Below are 26,837 nucleotides of genomic sequence, written 5' to 3'. Positions count from 1 at the left end.
TTTGCATGCTACTTCAGATCCACCAAGAATACAAGATGGCGTATAATTCTTCAAATAATATTTGTGTACCAATTTCTTTATTCAAAATCATCACAAACTGGAAATAATCCACGCATTCACCATCTGGTTAAGAACTCATCAACATGTGGTATATCCATACAAAGGATTACTACTTAATTAAGAAAAAGGAATGAATTTTAAATAGACAGAAATTCGAATAACCTCAAAACCATCATGATAAGCAAAAGAATCCATATTAAAAAGAAAAATTTAGAATAGTTAAAACTATAGAGACAAACATCTCAGCTATTGCCAATTGTATTTTTTAGAATGGTTGCAAATATGGAGACAGAAAGTAGATCAGCTATGGGTCTAAAGATGGGCATAGGATATTTTGAGGAAACTTTTTATAGTGTTGGTAGCATTTAAAATTAATTTGTGGCTGGGCACAGTGGCTCACACATGTGATCCCAGCAGCTCGGAAGGCTGAGGCAGGAGGATTGTGAGTTCAAAGCCAGCCTCAGAAAAAGCGAGGCACTAAGCAACTCAGTGAGACCCTGTCTCTAAATAACATACAAAAAATAGGTCTGGGAATGTGGCTCAGTGATCAAGTGCTCCTGAGTTTAATTCTCGACACCGTCACTCTTCAAAAAAGTAAAATTAATTTGTGGTGATGACTGCACAGTTATATGAGTTTATAAAAATTTGTCAAGGAATATGCTTAAAATAGGTGATTTTTGTGGTACAAAAATTATACCTTAATAAAATCATTAGAACTATTTCTATTATAAATAGTATGAATGATTTTGGTAAATAAGTATGCTTATCTACCTGAATAACTAACTCATGCATGTGGTAAGTTTTTCTCAGCAAAAAATAATCAGAGAATGAGGCAGAAAGGAAGCACTTTCCATGGCCTTTGAAAGTTGCAGCGGGACACATTCAGACCTCTCCCAACAGCCCAGCAACTTTACCTCATTAAGGATATCTGAAGCCCGCTTGGCCTTTTCCATTTCCAAGGACCCAAAAGGCACCCAGCCGCAGCCTTTCATCCAGCTATTATAGTCAGCTTTGTATTCCACCTAAAACACCAAGAGGAAAGTGACTTTTCTTTGCTCACTGCCAACCTTCTTACATAAATCAATAACACGGTACTCAGGATGCTTTAGGATCTCTGACCCGCACCCTCACTCCACACTGGAAGGTTAACATAGACACTTTTTTGGTGAGAGATTTTAACAGCCCTGAGACTTTTTTTTCTTTTCTTCTAGTTGGCTTAGGTACCATTTTATCCTTATTTCCAACTTAATAGAAGTTCGTGGAATTATGACTCTAATCCTGAAAAATGCTCAATTCAAAGCCGTGTTTCAAAGAATAAATGGAAAAAATATTTAGATGATCAGATGTCACCTGTCTGCTCCCTGGAACTCTAGCATGTTTCTAGAGTCAAATTAGCCCTGATGGTCACATTGAAGGTGATAATTTTGCTCATTTTTTAATTAGATAAGACTTGGTAGTAGTTGTGGTGAGCAGTGACTGAAACTGGGGGTCTCTGATGACTTCAGGGCCGTGGTGCTCCTGCTGCCTGGGAATGTTTCTGTGCAAGGGTACAGGATGCCTAGTTGCTATGGTGGCTCCCGGCCCAAAGAGGCTCTGTGCAAGAGTCTTATCAGCTTTGACCTTGATCTCAGTCACTGCTCTCCCATTCTCTGTCACCCCTCTTCACTTCTCTGTCACCGCTCTCCACAAGTAGTTACTTATACTAAGCATTTGTATATATTATATTTCATATGTACTGGTCAGTTTAGGAGTATGTCTACACTGGCCAATGAAACACTTTAACATAGTCTAACTCATTAATTTTCATAAGCAAGCAGTTATTATTTGGAATTGGTCTTATTTGGGGGACAGTTCCTTGACACTTTTAAAATAAAGATTCACTCTGACTGTCTGGCTCTAGATGGTACCTAAAATTTATATTCTAGACACAAAATAGAGAAAGGCCATTCACTCACATCGCTCTGTAGCGCGTAGGCCTTCTTGGCAAGGTCCACGTTGATGCTGTCGGGTGGGTAGCTGTAGTTGTGTAAGATGTGCTTGTAGTCTGCATCACTGGCGATTGCCTGAGATTTCTTAGCTTGAGTGACTTGGAGCATATCAAGAGGTGTCGTGTAGACAGTTTTTGACTTCTCATAGTCCTTACGATATTCACGCTGCAAAATGGAGATGATCATTTATTACCACACATCCTCAGTGGATTTCCAAGAATGTACAGAAAATGGAATTTAGACAAATGGGTGCAAACATCTGAGTAGTGACTTGGCCCCTAAATTTGCTTATATGTCAACCATCATTGAAATGCCCCAGAAAAAGCACACAGGAATGGATCTTTCTAAAGATTTTTAGATAGAAAAAACAGCTACCAGACTCACAGAAGACATCAGCAAGGGCTACAGCTTCTGCTTAAGCAGCATTATTTAAAAATAGGTTTTCCCAAGGACTACTAGTAAGCATTCTTTCTATTAATGCAATCTAGCCTTTGAAGCATTTCGTAATCAAGAATCATTTTAAAAATTTTTATTGTAGTTGTAGATAGACAGAATGCCTTTATTTTATTTGTTTATTTTTATGTGGTGCTGAGGATCAAACCCAGTGCCTCATGCATGCTAGGCAAGTGCTCTGCCACTGAGCTATAGCCCCAGGCCCAAGAATCATTTTTTAATTAATGAAAATCACATGACAATCATTTAAAACCTTTGATTTCATAAGATATTTACTTCATAAACAAGACTATTGACTTTCTAGAGTAATTTTTAAATGGATAGTTACCAAGTGTTTTTCAACCTGATTGTTATAGTCTTGACAGTAGATAAGTCCCACTGAGAATAGCAAGGGTTTTATTTTTTTATACCAAGTTTAATTTTGGTAACAATTTGAAAGTCGCTTCAGATTGCAACCATAAGACCTCAGAGGAGAAAAGTTTGTGAAACTGAGCCATTAAAGTAGCCTTGGCACTTATGTATAATATTCTCATAAACCAAATGTCCTGGTAGGGCCTCAGGAGGCACCAGCCTTTCTTGGCGGGTTTTCTGGAATGATTAGACAGGGTGCTAATTAGTTGGGCAAAGTCCCAACTTCATCATATATTCTTACCCATTGCCTTAATAGAAAAATTCTGACCCACTTCCTGTGGGAATATCATAAACCCACCCTATCTCCCTATAGTCGCATAAGTGTCAGAGACAGTGCCGAGCTAGTAAGTACAGGTGTGCATTATCAATCTCCTGTGGAAATTTCTTTCACCAGTGGACCGATCTTTTAGCTAAGGGAACTTGATTTCCTTCTCATATTTTGTGGATTGTCATTTTCACTGAATAAACTTAGCTCTTAATTGTAAAATCTCAACCCTGGCTTGTGAAAATATGGAAACTTATTATGGTATGCACAAACATAAAAAATAAATAAAACGGATAAAGCAATGTCACAACTGTAGTTGGTATGTAGATGTGATTTTTACTTTTTTGTTCGTATTCATACAACAGACATGTATCCGTGCATAGAAAATGTTATCAAAGATCCAAATGGCTTTTCAATACCTGCAGTTTAGCATTTAGTGTGGATACTTTTTATTGTTGTTGCTTTTATCAAATAGGCTTTTTTGATTTGTTATTTTTAGATATATATGACAGCAGGGTGTATGTGTAATCTGTCAAAATACAGACTGGATGTTATGAGAGAATGACTTGTAGATTATGTCTTTCAGTTGCCAATATAAATCAATTAACAAGTATTTATTGATATATTTTGTACCTAGTGTTCTAATACATTGAGTGATAGGGTTAAAAACAAAAGATAAAGACACATATGGTGTTGATGGGGAGCTATAACCTTCTTGAGAGGGTATGAGGAACTGGTGAACAGATAGCATTATGTATGTGAGCACTGACATAATAATAAAGAAGGAACGTACCAAACGTTAACATTAAAGGACATGATACGAACATCTTCCTTTGTAATAAAAAATGATTATTTGCAAGCTTTGTTGGATATCATTATTACTCTAAACATTTTTAAAACACAATATATACTGTAATTTGCAATAGCAAATGTTTTCCCCTGTAGAGTAAAAACTATAACCAGGAAAGGATAGATGGCCCCATAGATGCTCTTAAGGATATCTACAAGATCCCTGAAATTCAGGCAAGAGGAATGAAAAAAAAATGTTCATTTTTCTAGAGAAGTGGCTCAGATATTTTAATGATATTCTCAAGGAGCCAATAATCAATGGAGTATTTTCCTTATACCTAGGCCAGTACTAATTACTGAAGTCAATAAAAAGCATTAATAGCTATATTTAGAACTTTTAAAAAATATTTTTAGTTGTAGATAGATACAATATCTTTATTTTATTTATTTATTTTCATGTCATGCTAGGAGAGTGCTCTACCACTGAGCCACAACCCCAGCTCCCTATATTTAGATTTTGTATTTGTGATTCATGACTTTTTTTTTCCAAAGTAGTTTTAAAATCATCATCTCAAAAATTATTTTACACCTAGATGAAAACATCTATTGATGTTTTCCAAGGGGCTTGGAGAACGGCAATTGATAATCTATTGCTATTATTTAATACATTTTTCAAAATGAAAAGGACACCAAGCACCCATCAGTGGTTTCTGTCCTCAATGGCGAGAGGTGCAAGAGTTTGGGGACTCCTCCTCCTACAGTTCTCATTAGGGTCCTGTGAACGCGAGGGCGCGATGGGCATGAAGTGCTTTCTCCTGTCACTCCCTCCAGCATGCTCACAAGGAAGTCCCCCTGAAGATGAGTGGACACTCACATCACTCTGGTTTTTGGCTGTCTTCAAGGAATGCAGCATCTTGGGATCATCGTTAATGCTGAGGGCTCCAATCATTTTCCCTCTGCTCTTCTCATAGTCTTTCTTGTACATCACCTGCAAAGACATCCCACTGCTGGAGCCCACTCACTAGGACACAGCCTGGGGCCACCAGCCCAGATGGAAAGACCATACTCACGTCGCTGGCATTCTTGCTGTTGGCTTTGGCTGCCAGCAGAGGGATGGCATCCACTTTAATTTCAAACTTCTTAGCTTTGCTCTTCTCCCAGTCTTGCTTGTAAACATTCTGGACAGTAAAATTTAAGCAGAAAATGATAAAAACAACATTGAACACAGATAAATCCAGTAAAAATTTTTAAAAAAATTGTAATTTGCATATGTAGGCTTATTTTACCTAGAAATACTTTATTTACCAAATGGTAGTACTGATTTACTTATCATCTAGTTTCTTCCTCCTTATCACTAAGTTAAGTACCAGAACACTCTTTAATGTTCTGGAAACTCTCTTTTCTTTTCTTTCTGGTACTGGGAATTGAACTCAGGGGCACATAGCCACTGAGCCACATCCCCAGCCCTTTTTTATATTTTATTTAGAGATAGGGTCTCACTGAGTTGCTTGAGGCCTCCACACGCTGTGCTGCTAAGACTAGCTTTGAACTCATGATCTTCCTTCTTCAGCCTCCTGAGCCACTGGGATTACAGACATGCACCACTGTACCTGGCTTCTGGGGACTTTCTAAAGACTGCTATCCTGATGTATAATGGATAATGCAAAATGATGACCATTTGGAAAAGGTGAAATGGGATATTTACATCAGAGATACCTTATAAAACTACTGGGGTTAGCAGAGGGATAAATGAGAGAATACTTCTGATAGTTACAGAGGCCTTGGAAAACAAAATCTGATAGCGAAGTAAGGGTCTTCAGTGCTTTGAGCCTTACAAGCTCCACTTGCACTGTGGTAACAATCTCAACAGTTGTTCGTATGCATAATTCCTAATTTTTTCTTTTTAAATGAACACCTGTGACATTTCCTCTCTTCATACAGGCTTCTGAGGCTTCGGTACTTACGTCACTCAGGTTGTAGGCATTGACTCTGTGTTGGATAAACTCTGGGGCATCTGCTGGCACGTTGCACTTGAACTTCTCGCCTTCGTGTTTGGCTTTGTAATTCAGCTGAAAAACAGTAGAGGATATTAGTATGGGCTGAATGTATCCCCAAGTTTTATGTGTTGCAAAGTTAAATCACAAAGTCATACATTATTGGTATTTGAGAGGTGGGACCTCTGGGAGATGGCTGGATCATGAGTGCTCTGCCCTGATGGATGCATTCATCCACTCATGGATTAATGGATAAAAGGGCTATCACAGGGGTGGTTTTGTTATAAAAGTGAGCTCTGGGTGGCTAGATCTGTCTTGCTTCAACATTATAATGCAGCAAGAAAGCCTCACCAGATGCTGGCACCACATTCTTGGACTTCCCAAGTTCCAGAAATATGAGAGGTTTATTTATAAACCTGTATTCTTTATAAATTACTTGATCTCAGGTATGTTGTTATAGCAACAGAAAATAGATTAAGACATATCCAAACAGTGCAGGGTAGCAATTTCCTTCAATTTATGTAGGGCAATATATATATATATATATATATATATATATATATATATACACCAAAGTTTTTGATGGCCCTCTTCTTTCTTTCTTTCTTTTTTTTTTTTTTTAAAAGAAAAATGCCTCTTAACAGAATTCAATCCTGTCAAAATCTAGCACAGAATTTGAATTCTCATTTTCTCTTTCAGGGATAGTGGTATAACCAGACTTTGGGGCACCATTTTGTAATTACTATTAGACTATATACATGGGGAACAAATCTGATCAACACCACTAGGCTGTGCCTAGTGGGCATGAAAACCCAAAACTTACGAAATTCTGCAATCAGAATAGTAACAAAGGCCACCATTAACTCTAAGTAAAATACTAGGCTAAAAAGATAAATTCTCATTAAAATATTAAACTTGGGACTTTAAATTTTTAAGAAGGTGATATAAGGTAGAAGTATAAAGAAGGAATGAGGCTGTTGAATTTTAGGGCTAAAAGCAAAATGCACAAGACTGAGAACTGTGCATTAAGTACCTCCAAGACAGAGCCTGTGGCCTAACTGGGCCAATAAGAAGAACACTGTAACTAGACAACTGTACAGCCCCATGTTCTTCTGTAGTTTGCTGAGTCTAGCCTGGTCAATATGGTTAGTGTTCAGCTGTTCTTTATTCGGTCACAAAATGTTAATGTGCTAGGGAAAGTTGCATATGAACTGATATGACTTCTAAGTGATACCAATGCTATTGTCTTTACCGATTGAATGGGAGCTAACTTGTGTGACTAAAACCCATTTTCTAGTTGGGTAAACTATATCTTTCCCTGACTTTAGAACTTAGCACATTAGCACCTTGCTACTTACAGTGTGTCTAGCAATCATAGCAGCAGCAACAGCGGCACCTAACAACTCTTACAGACTCAGAGCATGAGGTTACCCCAGACTTAGTGATTCAGAATCTACACATTAACAGGGACACTGGGTAATCACAAGAATGTGCATGTTTAGGAAGCATGTTGTTCTGCCTGATTCCAGCATGCTTGGGCCATTCCTGCCTTCCACTTTTCCTAACTAAAAGGTTGAAATGCCCATCCACTCTCTCCAAAGCCATTCTATTTTAATTCAGTAGGATAATTGTCTACTAGTTCCTTATCATTGCCTGAAGTCATTGTTATTAGTGTGCTTTATTTTTGTAAATCTTTGTTAGCAAACTCAAGAATATGAATGTTTGCCTTGTTACCTACCCCAATAAATGCATTTGTTGGTGCTTCATTTAAAAAGATGGCATGAAGTTTTAGTGTGCTTATGATAGACCCTAATGAGTAAGTTTGGTACTTCTAGTAAAAATCAATGAGGTATTGAAGAACTGTGAGCTACTTTTATTGTCTAACATGGTTTTCCTTAAGCCCCATTTCAATCTAGGAGCTTTATTTGCATTTTATTCAACAAAAAATAACATTACTGGGATGGTAGATGAGTCTATGAAGAATAAGCTTGTAAATGCTGACATTTTAAATAAGCCAAGCACTCTGGGTCACCCATACTTGCACCAGCCAGGCACTTACATCACTGAGCTGTTTGGTGTTGAGCTGGGCTTGCAGTAGTACAGGAGTATCAGTGACCGCCGTGAATTTAGTCTTATCCGGATGAACTTTATAGGTATGCTAGAAAAGAAGATATCCTTCAATGAAATTTTATGCTATATCTTCATATTCTTGTTCATATACACACTAAAGCATGAAAAGGTTCTAGCCAAAAGTTGTTTTATTCTTGAAAACTTGATTGATTACATTCTTAACTCCTTTTTTGCTCTTCCTCCCCTCTCCTCCTGCAGTTATCTCGTCTTTCTGCTACATTCCAGTCACTCATCTTCCAGTGCTGAAGCCCTGCAGTGGTTCTCCATTGCATTTCGTTTGCAATCTAAACTGCACCATGGTGGAAGAACCCTGCAGGATCCACCCTCCTTCACCTCCTGCCGTTTTACCTCTTGCTACTCTTCCCTCCCCAGTATCACAGTAACCTCATCCTTTCAGGCTGTTCTTCCTGCTTCTCTACCGCTCATCTTGGTGTGGTTGTACAGTCTGTCTCAGACCTTCTTTGACCTTGTAATTCAAGGCACTGAACCACTCTCTCGACAGCATCTTGTTTTAATTCCTCACTTTCTCATCATTGCCTGGTATCTTTCTTGCTTCTGAGCTCTCTTCCTTTGTTTATCATCTGTCTCTTCCTCCCTGGAAGCTCCAAGAGAGGCATCTCACTGTGTTCTCTATCTTTTCCCAGCACCAAGGACAGTGCCTGGCACCTGCCAGCCCCTCTTGTAAATTTGTAGAATGGCGAATGCCAAACCTCTCTCAAACCTGTGTGTCCTCCTTTTGCCCTGAATTTGCATACATATAAACTAAGGACAGAAAGGTCTATAAAACCTAAAATTACTTCATAATGAAATGACTTCTTTGTAGTAATTTTTGTGTTTCCTGATTCTACCCAAAAAGCAAAATTTTAAATTTAATGTCTCTGGCTAACCACTAGATGTTAGTATTTAAATTCCTGCTAAATTTACCACTAGATGTCACAAGAACCCTAAACCCAATTTCAAGAATCCAGGGCAGCTGACGTACGTCTTTACACTGGTCCAGCTTCTTAATTGCTTCGTATTCTTGTGTTATTGTCTGAGGGAAGTAGCATTTCCCTTTATCTTCTTCATATTCTGCTTTGTAACTTTTCTATAATGAGAAAAAATAAAAATAGATCAGGATTGCTATTGTTCCAAACAATGTCTCTGCGAGGCGTGAATAATTGTCTTCAAACTTACGTCACTATTTTGAGCAGAAACTTTCATGCAGTGTGTGTGATATGGGTCTTCAAAGCTGCCTACATAATGTCCCAAAATATTCTTTACATATGAATCTTTATATTTAGCCTGAAAAAGAAAATGTGCACAACTCATATTAATAGTCATCTGTCAAACAAGAGGAAAGCCTTCCCACCCCAGAGATAATAACCAGGGCCACTCAAACCTCGCTGAAGTTCTTCAACAGTGTATCAAGTTGATATTTAGGGGTCTCGCAGTAATTCATGCTCTTTGCTTTTGTCTTCTCATAGTTTTCCTTGTATAGTCTCTGTCAAAGGGAAAAGAAAATTAAACAAAGAAAAATTCATCTCATGGAATAAAAACCTGGCATGTCATCGCCTCCCTTTCACCAATGTATTTTCTCCACATGTATTTTCCACTAAGCAGAAAAGCAGGATGGATATGCTTGAGGCTCATGACTTGTATAATCTCATCTGCTAAAAACCATAAATGTATTTACATTATTTGTCCCAATATTTCTCAGACTGAATAAATTATAGCACATCAATACTATTATTCAGGAAAGTTACTGTCCTAAAATAATTCATTCCATTTGAATGTTTTAGGAGAAAAATGATTTTTTTTAGGTGCAAAATGAGGTGTAACAGTATAAGGTGGACCTTAGATACTTGGGCATAGTTTAAAAGAGGCATCAGTTTAGCACTTGGTGAAAACACAGTTTCTTACACTCCCAGAAATTGGCTTTATCATTAAGTTCTAACATTTTTTTTTTGTAATAGCAAAACATGAAAAGATGACTTTTGTTTTTAATGTATGTATCATCTTTCTTCTAGTTTCTTTTAATTCTCTCATATAGAAATCCAAAAATATATTCAATAAAGATAAGAACACTTGTGAATGATATGAAAGGTAGGGGATATTATTTTCTTAATAGAAATTAGAAAAACAATTTTGGTAAAAGTTTTATTTTTAGCAAGTGTTTTAAAGTTTTTACAATGAGATCGATATTTTATAAAATTCCTAAAATAAAATACTTTGTTTTTGAGTTTATGTTCTATCTAGTTTTTCCTGCTTTTTGTCTTTGAATTGGTTTTCTCACGTCTTGCTTTTTATTTTCCTGCCTATGTCTTTGCAAACAACTTTAATCAGCTCAGGGCACTGAATGAATACACGCATGCCATATGCTACATACATTAAACATACTAAGATACGGAGCCCATTTCTAGGAAAAACAATAAAGAAAATTATATGGCTAGTACATTTTTCCTCCTAATGAGACAGAGGACACTAAGGGACCTTTGTAACACTTAGCGTCATCTCAAAGTACAGAGACATCAGTAAAAATGAGAAAGTTCATCTTTCCTAATCATCTGGCCTTTCACATTTGATTTGTCATCATGCACCTGAGATATCAGTTAGGTTAACTGACAGCCAACTCAAGGTTATATTAAACATCAGTGTGGCCAAATCTGAAAGTAAGCGTGATTTACAAAGAAACTTACATCACTCTGGTTTTTGGCTGTCTTCAAGGAATGCAGCATCTTGGGATCATCGTTAATGCTGAGGGCTCCAATCATTTTCCCTCTGCTCTTCTCATAGTCTTTCTTGTACATCACCTGCAAAGACATCCCACCTGCTGGAGCCCACTCACCAGGACACAGCCTGGGGCCACCTGCCCAGATGGAAAGGCCATACTCACGTCGCTGGCATTCTTGCTGTTGGCTTTGGCTGCCAGCAGAGGGATGGCATCCACTTTAATGTCAAACTTCTTAGCTTTGCTCTTCTCCCAGTCTTGCTTGTAAACATTCTGGACAGGAAATTTTCAGCAAAGGAACAGGAACAAAAGCGATAAGTGTATTGTTACACCTAAAAGCTAAAGGGTAACTATTACCTCGTCTAAATATCAAACAGACAGACTCTGGGCAGTGTTGAGGAAATCATGCATACTTCAGATAATTCTGAAGCTAGAGTTTTTAATTCTCCAAGATCAGGCTTCTCTGCTTTCCCTTAGAATCTTTCATTAAATTAATTCTAGTTTTCATACTAATATTTGATTTATAAACACTGAATGTTTTATAGAGTGGCACAAATATTCTCCAGGTAACTTACTTTTTATGGTATAAGGGCATCACTTTCATTTGATCTCTAAATCCTTTGCAAAGGTTATTTCATGAATCATTACTATACTCATTGATGCCAGATAATCTTAGTATTCATTTATAGAATTGAAGTAATTGAGATCCTCAAGGGTAATTTGACTTTTCTACAAAATTAAGCTCAGAAAATGAAAGACGGCAATAGATACCTGGCCTTCTGCCCTTTAACTACTCTGTATTCTCATTAGTGCAAGTTCTTTTACATGGAGAAATAAGTATAATTTGTGTAAAATAAGGACATTATAGGCCTGGGGAATAAATGGAAATGAAATTATATCTAAAATGTCAGGTTCTGAAAAAATTAATTGTGGCATAACATAAATGAAAATGCGGTGAAAAGATCTAATACCCAGATTTGCAATTAAGTATACATGAGAGGTGGTAGTTTTAGGGTTGGTTAAAAGATATTAAGATTTCCTAACTGAATGAAGCTACTTATAAGATGGCTGTACACATCTTACAAGGTGAACTCATAGTCACCTTGGCAGACATATCAACATGACGTAAATGTTAACTGTTCTTCCATCTTTAACATTAAAGTCTGTATTAAACTGCAGTGAATCAATTCAAAGATAAAAGCACTGGTTGTGGGTACCCCACATGGTACAGTGGGAATGGGACTTACATCACTCAGGTTGTAAGCGTTGACTCTGTGCTGGATAAAGGCAGGAGTATCAGGGGGTATGTGGCACTTGAACTTCTCACTTTCATGTTTAGCTTTGTAATTTAGCTAAAAGAGAGAGGGGTATTGGGTGGGGCAAGGGTAGAAGAAAACCAATTAGTTCAGTAGAAAAATTTCTGCAAAATTAAAAAACTTCTCTTGCATGGAACATTTTGTGAAGGAACAAAGTTGTTAAGATGAAAGAGAGATTCAGAGCTCCAGCTGGCCACCCTGCTTTGTTGAGCCCATATGCTGGACCTTTGACAGCTGATACCACAAGAGTTGCCATGGCAAGACCCTCATGGAATGAAGTGGATTTCCCACATCCCGCCCCTCCCCTGTGCATGCCACAGTGGGCCCACTAGGTCCTGAGACACACATGGTCCATCTTCCTTTCATTATCAATGCTTCACTTCTAGAGAAGCATCCCTGCGTGTCACCTCACGTACATCAGCGTTGCTGATGCTCCAACAGGAGCCTTCATTTCTGACTATGAATCTGCTGACATCACTTGTATTTTTATCTTTTAACACAAGTTTGGAAATTCATACTTAGAGCTTAAATGAAAAAAAATTGTCTCAAAGACTCCATTTCCCAGAAACTTATTTGGGAGAGAGAAATCCCATATGTTGAATACCTGGTCAGGGCCACCTTGAATGCTATACACACTTCTCCTTTCACTTGATTTCCACAACAGCCATAAATTATAAAAGGGACATATGAAGCACAGAGATGTTAAATAACATGGCCACCTGGTCATAAGTGATAGAGCTGGAAGTTTAGTCTGATTCCAGGACTCATTTTTTCCATGCTTTAAGGGGGTACATCAGTTTCTATCACAGAATCATTATTCTCCCAGGAAGATTGAAGACAACCAAACAGGAAAATATTTTAGGTGATTACAAATATATAAAAGTTAAATTTGTTAAAATTTACACAACCTTTCCTATAAATGTGACAAAAGATTGGATTTTATGGGCTGGGGATGTATATAGCTCAATGTTAAAACCCTGGCCTAGCATGAATGAGGCCCTGGGTTTTATCTCCAGACCTTCAATAAAGAAATAAAACTGAATTTTACATATAGAATTATAAAATACTCTCCCTTATAAGTGGATTTCCTGGCCATTTAGAGGAACTTACATCGCTCAGTTGCTTGGAATTGACTTGGGCTTGTACCAGAACTGGAGAGTCGGGAACTTGCGTGAACTTTGTTTTATCTGGATGGACTTTATAGGTGTGCTGTAGAAAGCAAAGGGATTTATTTTATCAGCACCTGTCAAATCCTAGGTGGTCCATGGGCTGAGCAGGCAGAACTCGACCCCCTCAACGCTAATAAAACATTCACTGACTATAGTCTAGTTCTAACTAGACTAAAAAACTAACTAAAAACTTTAGTTTTTTTAGTTTTATAGTCTGTAGTTTGGGGGATGCTCTTACAGCTATCTGAAAAGCCTTCCCATGTCCTCAGAGTCCCCATAACTCATTTAAGAAAAACGAGCTGGAATTAGCTCTTGAAATGTGGGAATGCCAAAGGAAGAAAATAGCTACTCTATTACAAGATAGATTTTGGTTTCTTACAATTTCCTCGCTTACATTTGCATAAGTGTCAAAATTTTAACTTTATCTTGACCACTAGACACTATAGAGGGCAATAACATTCCGAGTTCACACTACAGACTTACATCTTTACACTGATCTAGTTTCTTGATGGCTTCATATTCCTGAGTTATGGTCTGGGGGAAGAAGCCTTTTCCTCTGTCCTCTTCATATTCTGCTTTGTAGTTTTTCTATGAAGAGAAAAAGAAGTAGATAAAAAGATGCAACCATTGTATTCATGCCCCCCAACATGTGCTATTTGGAAAGCCAAACAACTGTCTCAGGACTTACATCACTGTTTTGGGCTGCGACTTTCATGCAGTGTGAATGATATGGATCTTCAAAGCTGCCTACATAGTGTCCTAAAATATTCTTTAAGTAGGAATCTTTATATTTAGTCTGAAAGACAAAATGTATTTCATTTGTTCATTGATTAAGTAATTTATCAAATGATGGGTCCTTATTAACTGCGGGGGTGACGGTAGGATTGCTTACGTCACTACTGAAGTTCTGTAGAACAGTATCAAGCTGGAATTTGGGGGTCTCGCAGTAATTCATGCTCTTTGCCTTTGTCTTTTCATAGTTTTCCTTGTATAGTTTCTGTCAAAGAAAAAAAAAATCAGTTAAAATAGATTCCTGTCACTCCCACACTGATTAGAACACTCGTATTTTCCGAAACTAAACAAAAGAAGAAAAGATATTGCCTGTCAACTCTCTTAAAAGCTGACAGTCAAACATGGGGTGCCATGAATCACAAAGCTTTTCTAATAGCAAGTACTGTAAAGCCTAAGTCTTTAACATTTTAAAAAATTAAGAAACCAATATTCCACCTCTAACCAAGGCCTTAGTTCAGATGCTTGGGTATCTCTAGATTGTTCTTTGTCTCTCTCAATGCACATAATTTCCTCACTAAGGATACCCTGGCACACATAGAGGTTTTGAACTTTTGAACAAGTTTTTTTTTTTAAAATAAACCTTCATGAAGAAGTAAACATAGGTTGAGAAATCCATAATCTCTCTTCCTTCTTGTACCAAGGGAGGAAAAAAAATCCCCCCCAAAAAAAGGCCTATATGAGAATCCAAACAACGAGTCATTACTAACTCTTCTTCTCTGCTAGGATTTAGCTTGAACAGCAATGAATCAATTATTGGTTTTAAATGCAGCTGTGAAAGCAGATCATTGTTACATTTTTCATGTTGGGTTTTCAAAATTTAAAATGATTCTATTCTTTTAAAATGTGCTTAGATTCCTGCTTTTATCAACAAAAGCAGATTTGCGCCTGAGATTGTACATGATTGATAAAGATGTCCTTCATTTCGAAGCACAAGTTTTGTATTGATTTCCCAGAACCGTTTGGACACTTGCACCCTCTCACTTGCCCCATCACCCCACCCCTCCCCAATCTCATGCACACATTTCCTATGGTGCTGACTTTATTCAAGGGTAAAGAAAAGATAACCAACCCACCCAGAGAGATGCATAAAATGATTAACTATTGAGAAACCTTAATACAATCTACCATAAAGAAAAACCTCAAATGATCACATATTGAGTGTGTGTGTGGTGTGGTGGGGGGGATCAAATTGGTCTTAGGTCATTAGTCTTTAAATATCAAACTCAGGTTTATTTATCTAATTTACTTTACATCTCCTGGCTTAGTCAGACTCTTAATTCTACATGTAGAAAATAGAAATTCCTGTTGAGACACAGGGAGCAATCTTTTAAGCTCTGTGGTCAGCAAATGATGGTTTCTGGGGTGAAGATCTGTCTTTGAAAGTCTTCTGCTCTGTCAAAGTCACTGCACATCTCCTTGTGTTCTTTGCCCACAGAGGTCCAGCCACTTGGAGCTTCTAACCACAAGAGGATTTCCTTGTTCATTGAACTAAACCCCAAGCTTGCAGAGATTGAGCCTTATCCCACTCAGAGGCATTCATAACTAGTTCCCATGAAACGGTTACTCCCTAACCTTAAAGTATTTGTAAAGTTATGTATATATTTAGTCATTATGGAAAGAAAAAAGACATCATTCTTGCAGCCAAGGTTTATAAAACACTTTTTTGAGAAGAATATACTTACATCACTTAGGGCATTTCCTGCCGCCTTCAGCTGCCTGAGCAGTGGATTCTCTGAAGCAGGAAGTACATTATAATCTGCTTTTCCTTTATTCTTTTCATAGTCTTCTTTATATTTTACCTGTAGGATGAATAAAGTGATAAAGTAACTCCAGTTATTTTTGTCCCCAATCTCCATTATGGGTATTATGACATAGTTCCACAAATCAATTTTCTTTTTAGAAAAATGGCAGCTTGACATTGTACAAGCAAAATACTCATAGTAACTCATAATAGCGGCAGAGAAACTGCATAAATTTCCAGGATACTTTTTTCTTCTCATTCATTTATTTATTCAGAAATATCCATAGGAGGTTGATTATGTGCCTGGCTCTGAGACAGACACAAGAAAGAATAACACATGGTCCCAGCCCTCAAAGAGAAAAAAAGATACATAAATAATGGGAGAGAGAATGACACAAATAATGACAGCACATCGGGTCCCAGATGCCTGCTGCTGTAGAACCTTCACTCAGCTCTTACCCTCCAGCTGCCTCTCTGTCAACACAGTTTTAAAGAAACTCAGCTAGAAGCATCCTCACCCTCTTCTTTCATGCCTCACCTGCGACTGTGTGTTGAGCAGCACATATTTAATGCACAAGCAGGAAGACGAGGAAAGAGCTGTGGTGTGAAGAATAGTGGCAACCTCACCCTGTCATTTTGTCCTTCCCAACTTGCACTTTTCATTTCAGCCCTGGCAGAAGCAATAAGTTGGTGGTGGGGTGGGAGGAGAGCCTAAAGTCCCCACCAGGAGCACATCAGTGGGAGGTAGAACAAGATTCTGGTTCTGAGCATGATCCCTAGTCTAAATCATTCTTTCAGTTGGGATAATCATAGAAGTTTAAAGAATCCTAAATAAATGACCAACAATTGAAGAATCTCAGAAAACAAAATGGATCAGCTTAGTATCGAAAGGCAAGAGACACACAGCTGAAACTCAGATGCACCAATCCTGCAGCCTACAGTATCACAGGGGGACTCCACTGGTGTAGAAGACACAGCCTTTCTGCCTTATGGAATTATTATATGTTTTGAAAAATGGAAATGACCAGAGAGCAAATTCACAGATCCCACTCTCCCCTATCTGCTTCTGGGATACAAAGACTTCTCTGTTATGTGGGTGGATTGTCAGGACTTGTGACAAAGCCATCCCTCCTCTTAAGCACCAGATCACGTCCCCTTTCACCTATCATGGATGCCACTCCAGCCATTCTCCGTCTTCCAACATCAACCCATGTCCCGTGTCTACTGAAGGTTTTCATCATAGAAACATGGTGGGGTTTTTTTTCCTCCTCTCTTACAAACTCCTTCTTCATCCACTTTTCCATCAGCTACTTCCCCATTTTCTTTCTTCCAACCAGGAAAATATTTGGAAAGAGTTGAATATACTCATCCCTTCAATTTTTTTCTTCCTATTCACTCATGGACCCTCTCCAAGTAGACTTGACCAAATTGCTTTGCAGATTGCCACCCACGTGTCAGCAAACCTACTCCAGAAACATCTGGCACTCTTGATGACTCCCTTCTCACTTCACCTGCTCCTCAGCTTATACGGCTCTTTCCCATCTCTGCACTTACATCCTTTTGCTGATATATTATTGTTTTTATTCTGCTCTTCAAATGCCTGAAATTCACTGGTCTCAACCTTGATAGTTCCCTCCAAAACCCACCCTTCCTTTTTCATTATGTGTAAGAGCAGAGTTAGAAATTTACCCCACTAAAACCATCAAGATCAACAGGACAATCCCTCATACCTTGCTAGCTGCCAACCCAGCTTGTTTATTCACTTTATACTCTGGTGTTTCGGTCTGCATAAAGTAGATCTGGTCTTTGAGGTTCTCAAAATCTTCCTGATATTTCCTCTGTAAAACAATAAACATACTGGAGAACAAACTGTGCAAGAGTTCACATGAGAGGACACAGGGCATTTGAAGTCATCCAAAGCCAAACACCCCTTGGTTTAAGAGGTCAGATTACAATCAGAGAATGTGGTGCCCTTGCAAAAATGATCAGCAACTTAATGGAGATTTAGAACCATTAGAATAAGCTGGAAAAATGATTAGAAAGGCCTGTTCTGGCTACTAAGAAAGTGCTTCTTGAAAGCAAGAAGCAGAGTGAAGAAAAAGAACAATTAAATTTCCAACTTCCCATTAAAAGAAACTAAATTAATCAATTTTACAAAGGTAGTTTGGTGCCCCATGCAAAGAATAAATTTATTTTTTCTATATTTTTATTGGTGTATTATAATAGCATATAATGGTGGGATTCATATAGAATAAACACAAAAGAGCCCCTTTAACTTATACCAACTGCACTTTGCAATCAGTAAGAGGGTCTCATCATCTTGTTCCTGTGAAAATTGAGGTAAAAGTAAGGGCATTTGTTCAAAATAAATTTTTAAAAGGAAAGAGTTCGTGGGATTTCTTTTAAAATAGGAACTCTGCATCACCTCCTGTCCCTAAGAAGAGGGACCTCCAGTGCTCTGGCACTACTTGAGTAGATGGCTAGAAGTCATGCAGAAAGAGGGTCCCCTGCCGAGACACCTAGCCTTCTGTTCCTACTTACTGTGCTGAGGTTATCGGCGTTCATTCTGGCAGTTGCAATTTCAAAGCAAGGTGTCTCACTCCATTTGCCTTTGACTTTCTTTTCATAGTCTTCTTTGTATTTTTGCTAAGAGAAAAAGAGAAAACACTTAAGATTTCAGAGGTTCTTTATGAATACATAATTCAAGTTCTTCTAAACTTTTTTTTTTTTTTTGGTAGGGATATAGCCCTTCATTCTGCTTGCTGTCAGAGGAAGAAAACTCTAGGATTGGGAGGGGCACTCAGGCTTGACGCATCCCAAAACCAAGATACAGAGAACTTTGTAATACAGTTTGAAGTTTAGAAGCAGCAGATAGTCCTAAATAATAGGGCCAAACCTTGGGCTACTGTTGAGAAATAGGTATTGTGTCTATAGATTAATGAAAATTGAGTAGGAGATTAATCCTCACAGTGAATGACAGATGTCTGATTTTTAAAAAGATATTAAAACAAGATATAAAACAGAGTATAAGACCACCCAGACCCCTCATTCAAGGTCCTTCCTGCCTTCTTAACCTATCTGAACTAAAGATTATTATTTCTTCCTACACAGCAGCTGAAATAGGTCAGGGTGGAGATGGATCACTTGCAGTCCACTCCTGAGTCCAGGATGACTCTGTTCTTGTTAGCTGCTGAGGAAGTCATGGCCTCCCCTGAATTTGCAGATGGAGAGAAGTTAAAAGGACAAAGTCCTGTAGCTGGAGGAGGAAGAGGAAGAGGGAGGCAGATGCCAGCGGAGACTCTCTGCCATTCAAGGAGTCTCACTGTGCATGTTGGGGCATTTTGCAGTGAAACATGGGATACCATCACATGGGTGTGACACCCAACACCCCCTACCACTTTGCTCCCACTCCACTGAATTCAGAATTGGAAACCTAGAGGAAATAATTAAATTTCCCTACTCTTTTTATTTGTTCAACAGAGGAAAATACACTGGGTCAATTACAAGCTCTGGGACACCTTCTGTGGCTAAATGGGGACCATATGTCAATAAATAGACCAAGATTCCATCCCCAAAGTATTGTCTGTCCTCCCCAGAAATCAACTAAAGTTACTTCCATTGAACTGCCAATCGGGTCCCTTAATGTCTTGGTGAAACATATGACCTCATTTTCTATTTTCCATGTTTGCGTCTTAGTTTTTATATGGTTATTAAATAGAAAGGAATATAAAGCTAGTTAGTTAATCACATTTTTTCTGTGAATAGCTAAACCTGAGACTCCTGATGGCCCCATTCATAGAAGTTATCCTTTCAGAGAGCATGGAAGGGGTCCCAACTGGTATTTTTTATTGCCAACTGTGGGCCCAGGGGTTACCTTCCTGACTCAATCAAATCTCTTCTTGTAAAATCAATAGGAGTCTTCTCAATTCTATGCAATAGAGTTTCCATTTCAGAAGAACAGAGCTTTTTGCTATGTAACAATATGTTGCTGAAAGATTTTATTTTAAAAAAAATTCTAGATTCCAGTTTCTAACATAAAATCTTATGTTTTTACTATTGTAAATCTGGAGGGAAGTAGAGAGGCAGGCACAGAGGAACTGAAGGGACCTCTAAGTGTTCCATTCAGAACCCCACTTCCAAGTGGTGATAGGGCACCTATTTTCCTCACCAAGAATATCTGCTGATATGAACAACTTTGTTTACCTATCCATCTGCATTTAGTGCTATAGAATACACCTGAGCCAGGAGAGGGTGCTAGCATGTAGCTCATTAATTTAGCCAAAGACAAAGGTAAGAGAATTTCTTCTGACAGGTAATAATAAAGAAGGCTGATAAATAGAATATATTATGAATAAAACTCTTGCAGATATGTGACCATTACCATCTGCACCGTAAGACAAAGGAGGGATCTGGAAGATACAATCTGGCAAGGGAATGCCAAGTGTTTAAATGCATGAGAGTCGGTAAAGGAGTTTTTTTGGAGAGAAAGAGGACATGATGATGTAGGAATATGGGTCAGAAGAGCTTGTTAATGGGGGAGACTTCAAGAGAAGGGAAGAGCCCCATAGATAAGTCACCCTTGGCAGCCATGCGCCTCTCTTGCTAAATGGAGTGCTGCCAAGCACAAGCATTAATCTCCAGCATGATTATTATTCTGGATGCACAATAGTCATTAAGAACTTGGAAATCTAGATAAGACTAGGATGAATTATGTCACTATGGTCAAATCCAGTGACCTTTATCCACAGCCACTCTCCCCTTATCTCATATTGTACCACAAGGGTAAACTCAGGTCTGGCAATGCTTTCAAAGTACCCAACACTGTCACCTTATCCAAATAGAGTGGTACTCTCCAATAGACATACAATGAAGGGCACTTTAGTAAAAAGGAACAGGTGGGAAATTAATAATATACTTTCACCCATTAAATGCAAAATATTGTCATTCCAACATGTAATCATATAAAATAATGAGCTACTTCACATTGTTTTTTTCTTTCCTAGTAAGTTTTCAAGGCCAAGTGTATATTTCTCACATATAGAGCTTTGAGTGTTATGAAACAAAATTTTCCCCCAAACCCAAATTCATTTGTTGAAGGTTTGACCCCCAATGTGATGGTAGTTAGAGTTGGAGATTTTTGGAAATACTTAGGGTTAGGTGAGCTCATGTCCCTATAAGAAGGGTAAGAGAGAACACAGCTCTCTGTCTCTACCATGTACAACAAGAAGGTGGCTTATCTACAAGCCAAGAAGGAGGCCTACCAGGAACTGAATCCTTGATCTTGGACTTCCACCTTCCAGAGCTGTGAGAAATAAATGTCTGTTGTTTAAGCCATCTTGTGTATGGCATTTTGTTACAGAGCCCAACTTGACTAATATACTCAGTTTATACTGGTCACATTTCAAAGGCCCGATAGTCACATTTTGCTAGTGGTTACCAGATTGAAAAGCATAGTTCTAATCTGGCTAACCTAAATTGGTGAAAAAAATGATTACAGAGGGGTTTAAAGTGAGTTTTTAAAATTGCCAACATTGCATACTCAAATAAGGTAAAAGAATATTTCCTTAGTAAGACATCTTTTTAAATATGCTTTAAATAAAAATATTCTTTTCATTTCTAAATGACCATTTAAAAACGACTTTTTTATCTTAAAAGATAAATTTTCCTCCCCAATCTTATTTCCAATAGCAACACTTTTGGTAATCATCTCTTTACACAGTTCTTAAGTTAATTTCTGCTTAGCCCTGGGAAAAATGTCAGGTTGGTGTTTTCTTATTAGTGAAAATTCACTATACTTTCTAGATTCTTTCTATAAACAGCTCCGGGTTCTACAGTGTAGTCCACAAAAGCAAACACTGAAGTGATTTCATCATCTGTATCTTTTTTTCATTCTCTAGGAAAGAAATATTACCCCCACCAGCAAATTATTTTTTATTTTTAAAAAAAATTTTTTTTGTACCAGGGATTGAACCCAGAGGCACTCAACCACTAAGCCACATCCACAGCCCTTTTCTATATTTTTTATTTTGAGTCAGGGTCTCACTAAGCGTAGAGCCTCCCTTAGATGCTGAGGCTGGCTTTGAACTTGTGATCCTCCTGCCTCAGTCTCCCGAGCCACTGGGATTACAGGTGTGTGCCATCATGCCTGGCCCAAGATAATGTTTTTTTAAAGTAGAAATCTAGAGGTTCCATGAAAATTCAAGCAGAAGACTAAACTGAGACTCAACTCCACCGAGGACAAAGAAAAGTATTTAAAAGTAACAGTATCCCAGGAGAAAGTGGCCTGATTTGGACCAATTTAAAACAGGACTTCAGCATGGGCCTATTCAGCAGTTCAACATTTGTCTCTGCATTCCTTGTCAGGGCTGCATTCCTTATCAGGGCTGCATTCCTCTGAGCTAGTTCACCAGCCTAAATATAGGCAGACTAAGCTGCTTGCTAGGGCCTTAAAAGTTATGGAGTGTACTGCCCAGTGCTGTCAGCTAAGCTGTGTCTGAGGGCCCACTCACACGTTCTTATCTGTGCACACCTGATTGTATAAAACTGTAAAGTGTCTTCACACCAAATTAGCCCAGATCCTCCATGGAAGGGTGCAGTTATTCAAGTTACTCTGTTAGTATTAGTCTCATAAGTAAAAATGTCAAGTGACATTAGGACACAGGCTCTGTTTTCAAAAGGTGACTTTGACATTTAAAAATGACCAAGTCATCAAGCTGGCTAAACTTATTAACATCGTTTATAGTGTGGATAGATGTGTTACTCTTGCTGTAGAGTTTTGGTTTCACATGCAGAAAACATTCTGTTTTGTATTCAATTCACCTTTAGTTTCTTTCTTAAATGGTTGAAATCATTAAGCGGAATTTCCAAAAGACACAGGGTCCCAGCTCTGTTTACTTACCTTGCTCACTTGATTGGTTACTTTCTTGGCAAATTCGATATCTGGAGGATCAGGCAGAGATGTGAATTGAGACTGCTGTTCGATGTGACCTTTTTTGTAGGTAATCTGACAAAATAAAAGACAGGAATGCTCATGAGTCATAAAATTATACCATTTCTCATATTCCATTTATTAGCATGTTTTTTTTTAAAAAGATGATGCTTCCATCTTTGTATGAAGTCTTCAATTTTAGTACCCATGTTATCATAATTTGTCCTTCTAGACAGTACATGTCCTTGTTCTCAGTACAGCTAGTTATTTCTATGTCTTTGAGTCTTCTCTCTTTTCCGGGGTCTTCTTGACCCTAGATCTTTTGTTTCCTTCCATTTGTTTTCATACCATGTTGTATAATTTCAATTTTTCTTTTTCACCAGCATCCTCAACTCTCAGTATCTTGTCTTTTCTCTATTCCTACTTAATTAGCCCTCAGTTGTGGGTCAACACTATCACATACTTTCTGTTCTTATGCCCAGAATGCTGAGTGTTACAGAAGAAAAATCACACAAATCTATGGATGGGGTAATGATAACATAAGTAGGACTAAGAGGGACACAGGAAGAAGGTATAGGGGAAGAAGCTTTGAACCCCAGCCCTCAGCTTGAAATCTATGGGCCTACCCACTTGTATGTTCTGTGAACAACTTGGTTTGGTCTCTGTATCCAATATTTTACGACTTTGTGGTATCCATTTGCCACTTGTCTTCAAGAAAGCTTTAGCATCCCATAGTATGTCCCTGGTCAGCCCCTATGCCCAGAAACTAGTCTAAAACCCCAGCACTGTCCTTAAGTCTCCAGTCAACTCTACCTTACTCTCAGTTTCCTGTTGTAAACAAAGGCTACACTTCTCCAACTCAGCCCTGCACCCCCCCCCCACCACCTGCCCTGACTCCTAGGAGAAGCATCCCTTCCAAAGGGCCCGGCTTCTGCACGCTGGGTATCATTCCTTCCTGTTGCCCCTTGCGCCCAGTTCTGACGGTCACCCCTTTCCTTTCTCACAGTTTCAATCTCCCCTCTTCACCAAGGCCTTCCCTTCAGCCTCTAAAAGACCTCTATCACCTTAAAATAAGGATGGTATTTATGAGTCATGCATCCTTTTCACTCTTGTTGTTCTTTTTCTCTTTATTACTGATTCTTCTGGAGTTTTCTTCCACCAATTTTGGCCCCACCTCCATTAATGCAAAACTATTCATAGACTCTTAGATATATGTGACCCTCAAATTCCTCAGGGCCTTCTGTATGCTGTTTCCTCTCTCAGGAATATCCCGACCCCACTGACTCCCCATCTGTCTGAAACTGCTGCTGCTTCTCCTCGTCTCAGGATGGCATGACTTGCCCTCCTTTGTCTTCAGTACCCAATGGCATGAGCCCTCCCTGACTCCCAAAGTAGACGCAGTTTCCTTCTCTAGGGATCTCACTCAAGGTGACCTTTACCTCCTTCAGATAACACTGTAAGGAATTGTCTACATGTCTGTTTTTTCTTGGACAGTGAGTCCTGGGATGGCAAAGGAATGTCCTCTCATTGGGAACACTTGTGGCCTGCATGGTCCCTGACTGGAGGAATGTTCAGTGACTGATTTCAGAATGTGGGTCTTACACACCAAGTCTGTGAGGGGACAATAGGAGGATTATCCCAACTCTTCTGTCACACAACTGTGAGACTTCTACAGATTTTTTTTTTCTTTCCACAACCAGTATTCTTAATTAAAAAAAAAAAAAAAGGTTCGATAATGCCATGGTCCTAATCACTTTATTCTTTAACCAAGTCTAACTGTATCTTACCCCATCTGTCTAGTGCCTGTAACAAGAGCTTTCATGAACATCAAATCAACTGGGATATAAAACAGTTTTAAAAATGCATAAAAGGCATAAATTCCACTGCCGAGTTTCTTTTAAGTAAGTGAAGACTTTATTTCAGGCATAGGCCAACTGGAATTTTCCATGCCTGCTTAAGTCCTTAGGGAGAAGATAACATGCAAACAGGAGAAATGCTTATTCCAAATGACATTCTGTCAAGAAGTTTCAGAGAAATCAGATCTAAAAGTCCAATTTTCTCAGAAACTTGTTCAGAATTCTGTCTCGTTAGAATTCTGCACTCTAGATCAGCTTAAAGGGCTGGGGATGTAGCTCAGTGGTAGAGAGCTTGCCTTGCATGTGTAAGGTTCTGGGTTCAATTCTCAGTGCCACCAAAAAAGAAGAAACAAAAGAAAGGGGAAAGAAAGTGTTTGAACATTAGGAAATAGTTTTTAAAAATAAATAGATCAGGGCTGAGGATGTGGCTCAAGCGGTAGTGTGCTCGCCTGGCATGCGTGCGACCTGGGTTCGATCCTCAGCACCACATACAGACAAAGATGTTATTTCTGCTGAAAACTAAAAAATAAATAAATATTTTTAAAAAAGAATTAAAAAAAATAAATAGATCAACTTAAAGACTCTCTTGGTATTTGTAATATATGTTGTCTCTACTTACATAATAAGGGAACTATGATAAGTAGAGTTAAAATTGTCATAGGAAGAAGAGACAGGAGAGGGAGCAGGAACATCTAAATCTAAGCCCCTAGCTGAAAACCTATATGCCTACCCAGTGGTATGTTCTGTGAACAAATGCTTGCTTAGGGCTCTATGCTGGATATTTGTAGAAATTTGTGGTGCTGACAATAGTATTAATAGCATGTTGATAATCTGATACTTAGTGCATACTTGGTCTGCAATCAAAACAAAAGCTCTACTGTAACTGCCAGGTCCTACTGAAGAAGAGTAGAGAAGATTTCATTATTATATATTCTCCTTCATTATGTTCTCTTTTGTGCTATCTCAAAAGTGTGGCCAAATCAATTGTTTGACATTCACTAGACTGCTATGGAGGTAATCCTTCCTCTGTTTCATGGATAAAGGGAGATACAGGAGATTAAGTGTCTTCTTGGAAACCTTTCCCTGAGCTTATGTGACATGGCATTTCCTGGTCCCCCTTCAGCTTCTCTGATCTCATCCTTTGCTGGCTCCTCTCCAGGTGTCCTAAGTGTGGGTGTCCTCCAATGCTGCCCTTGACCCTACACTCTTCTGCCTCCCTCATGCATTTCAAGTCTCCAGCTATCATTTTTGCTCTGATGACTTTAAAATATTAAGTTCTTGTCCTAATCTCTAATCTCTGTGACATTCTAAATTTCTGTACATTCCTAGAATGCCTTGATCTGAATATTCCTCCCATCAAAACAAATCTGCTTCTCTTTCCATTAGTGCATCTTTACCAGGTGTACCCCATTCACCCTGACCACCTATCTATGATCATAAACTCATTTATGACTTCTTTCTCTCCATCTCCAGCATCCAGTATCATTAACATTTGTTAATACTTATTACCGTCAATTTCTTTCTTCTTCACCTTTACCTCCACCATCTGATCCATCTATATCACTAAAATAGACTTCTACAAATATCACTGTTTCTAGTTTTTCCTAGTCCCAACTCACCATATTGTCTATCAGATTTTTTCCGCATTCTTTTATCATGCTGTTTCCCTCTCAAGCATCTAATGATGCTGTTCATTGCCTCCCCTATTGTGGCAAAGGTATTTTGTCTGATTTCTAAAGTTCTGCTGTCAGCAATCTCACAATCACATCATTCACATTCGTTGTTCCATGATATCCAGACTCATTTGACCTTGGTCCCTCGTTCAAGTGCAGTCTCCACTTGGGATGTCTTTCTTCTTCATCACTACCCAGCCCTTCTGGATCTGCCTCCACATGACCTTCTCTGATTACGTATGTGTCCTTTCTTATATCAGGTATTAGACTATAGTATTTTGTTTTTAACATTTTTTTTGTTGTTGGACATATATCATGGTCATATTTTAGCCTAATTATAAATTCTCAAAGGAAAAGATGAACACTTCTTGTAGTACCTTCCTATCCTGCTAGATATGGATGCATAATGGAGTTCAGTAAATAATCACTAATCACTTGCTAATGGCTCATAACAATGTTATGAATTCATGAACTACAGAATCAAAAGCTCATCTTAGAAGTAGGTACCCACACTCTATGTACTATGTGACTTTAGGATCTTATTAAGCCTTCTTTGTTTTCT

The 26,837-nt window shown here is 38.4% G+C and overlaps 1 protein-coding gene across 1 annotated transcript in view; it reads right to left on the bottom strand.

The window, feature by feature from the left end:
* Neb (nebulin) overlaps nt 1-26,837 on the bottom strand; it is a 200,339-nt gene that overhangs the window by 163,187 nt on the left and 10,315 nt on the right. The window contains exons 8-27 of the mRNA XM_071619399.1: nt 22,717-22,821; nt 18,360-18,464; nt 17,549-17,656; nt 15,760-15,876; nt 14,178-14,282; nt 13,974-14,081; nt 13,769-13,873; nt 13,227-13,325; nt 12,048-12,152; nt 10,966-11,073; nt 10,769-10,882; nt 9,472-9,573; nt 9,267-9,374; nt 9,073-9,177; nt 8,020-8,118; nt 5,931-6,035; nt 5,037-5,144; nt 4,841-4,954; nt 2,016-2,213; nt 975-1,082 (exon numbers count right to left, since the gene is read on the bottom strand). Coding sequence (XP_071475500.1) covers nt 975-1,082; nt 2,016-2,213; nt 4,841-4,954; nt 5,037-5,144; nt 5,931-6,035; nt 8,020-8,118; nt 9,073-9,177; nt 9,267-9,374; nt 9,472-9,573; nt 10,769-10,882; nt 10,966-11,073; nt 12,048-12,152; nt 13,227-13,325; nt 13,769-13,873; nt 13,974-14,081; nt 14,178-14,282; nt 15,760-15,876; nt 17,549-17,656; nt 18,360-18,464; nt 22,717-22,821 — 2,226 coding nt within the window. The remainder of the gene's footprint in view (nt 1-974; nt 1,083-2,015; nt 2,214-4,840; nt 4,955-5,036; nt 5,145-5,930; nt 6,036-8,019; nt 8,119-9,072; nt 9,178-9,266; nt 9,375-9,471; nt 9,574-10,768; nt 10,883-10,965; nt 11,074-12,047; nt 12,153-13,226; nt 13,326-13,768; nt 13,874-13,973; nt 14,082-14,177; nt 14,283-15,759; nt 15,877-17,548; nt 17,657-18,359; nt 18,465-22,716; nt 22,822-26,837) is intronic.

The sequence above is a fragment of the Marmota flaviventris genome, chromosome 11 (genome assembly GCF_047511675.1).
Source record: "Marmota flaviventris isolate mMarFla1 chromosome 11, mMarFla1.hap1, whole genome shotgun sequence".
In the NCBI taxonomy this organism is placed as follows: Eukaryota; Metazoa; Chordata; class Mammalia; order Rodentia; family Sciuridae; genus Marmota; species Marmota flaviventris.
The sequence above is the reverse complement of the archived record's forward strand: the minus strand, read 5'-3'. Positions and strand labels throughout refer to the sequence as shown.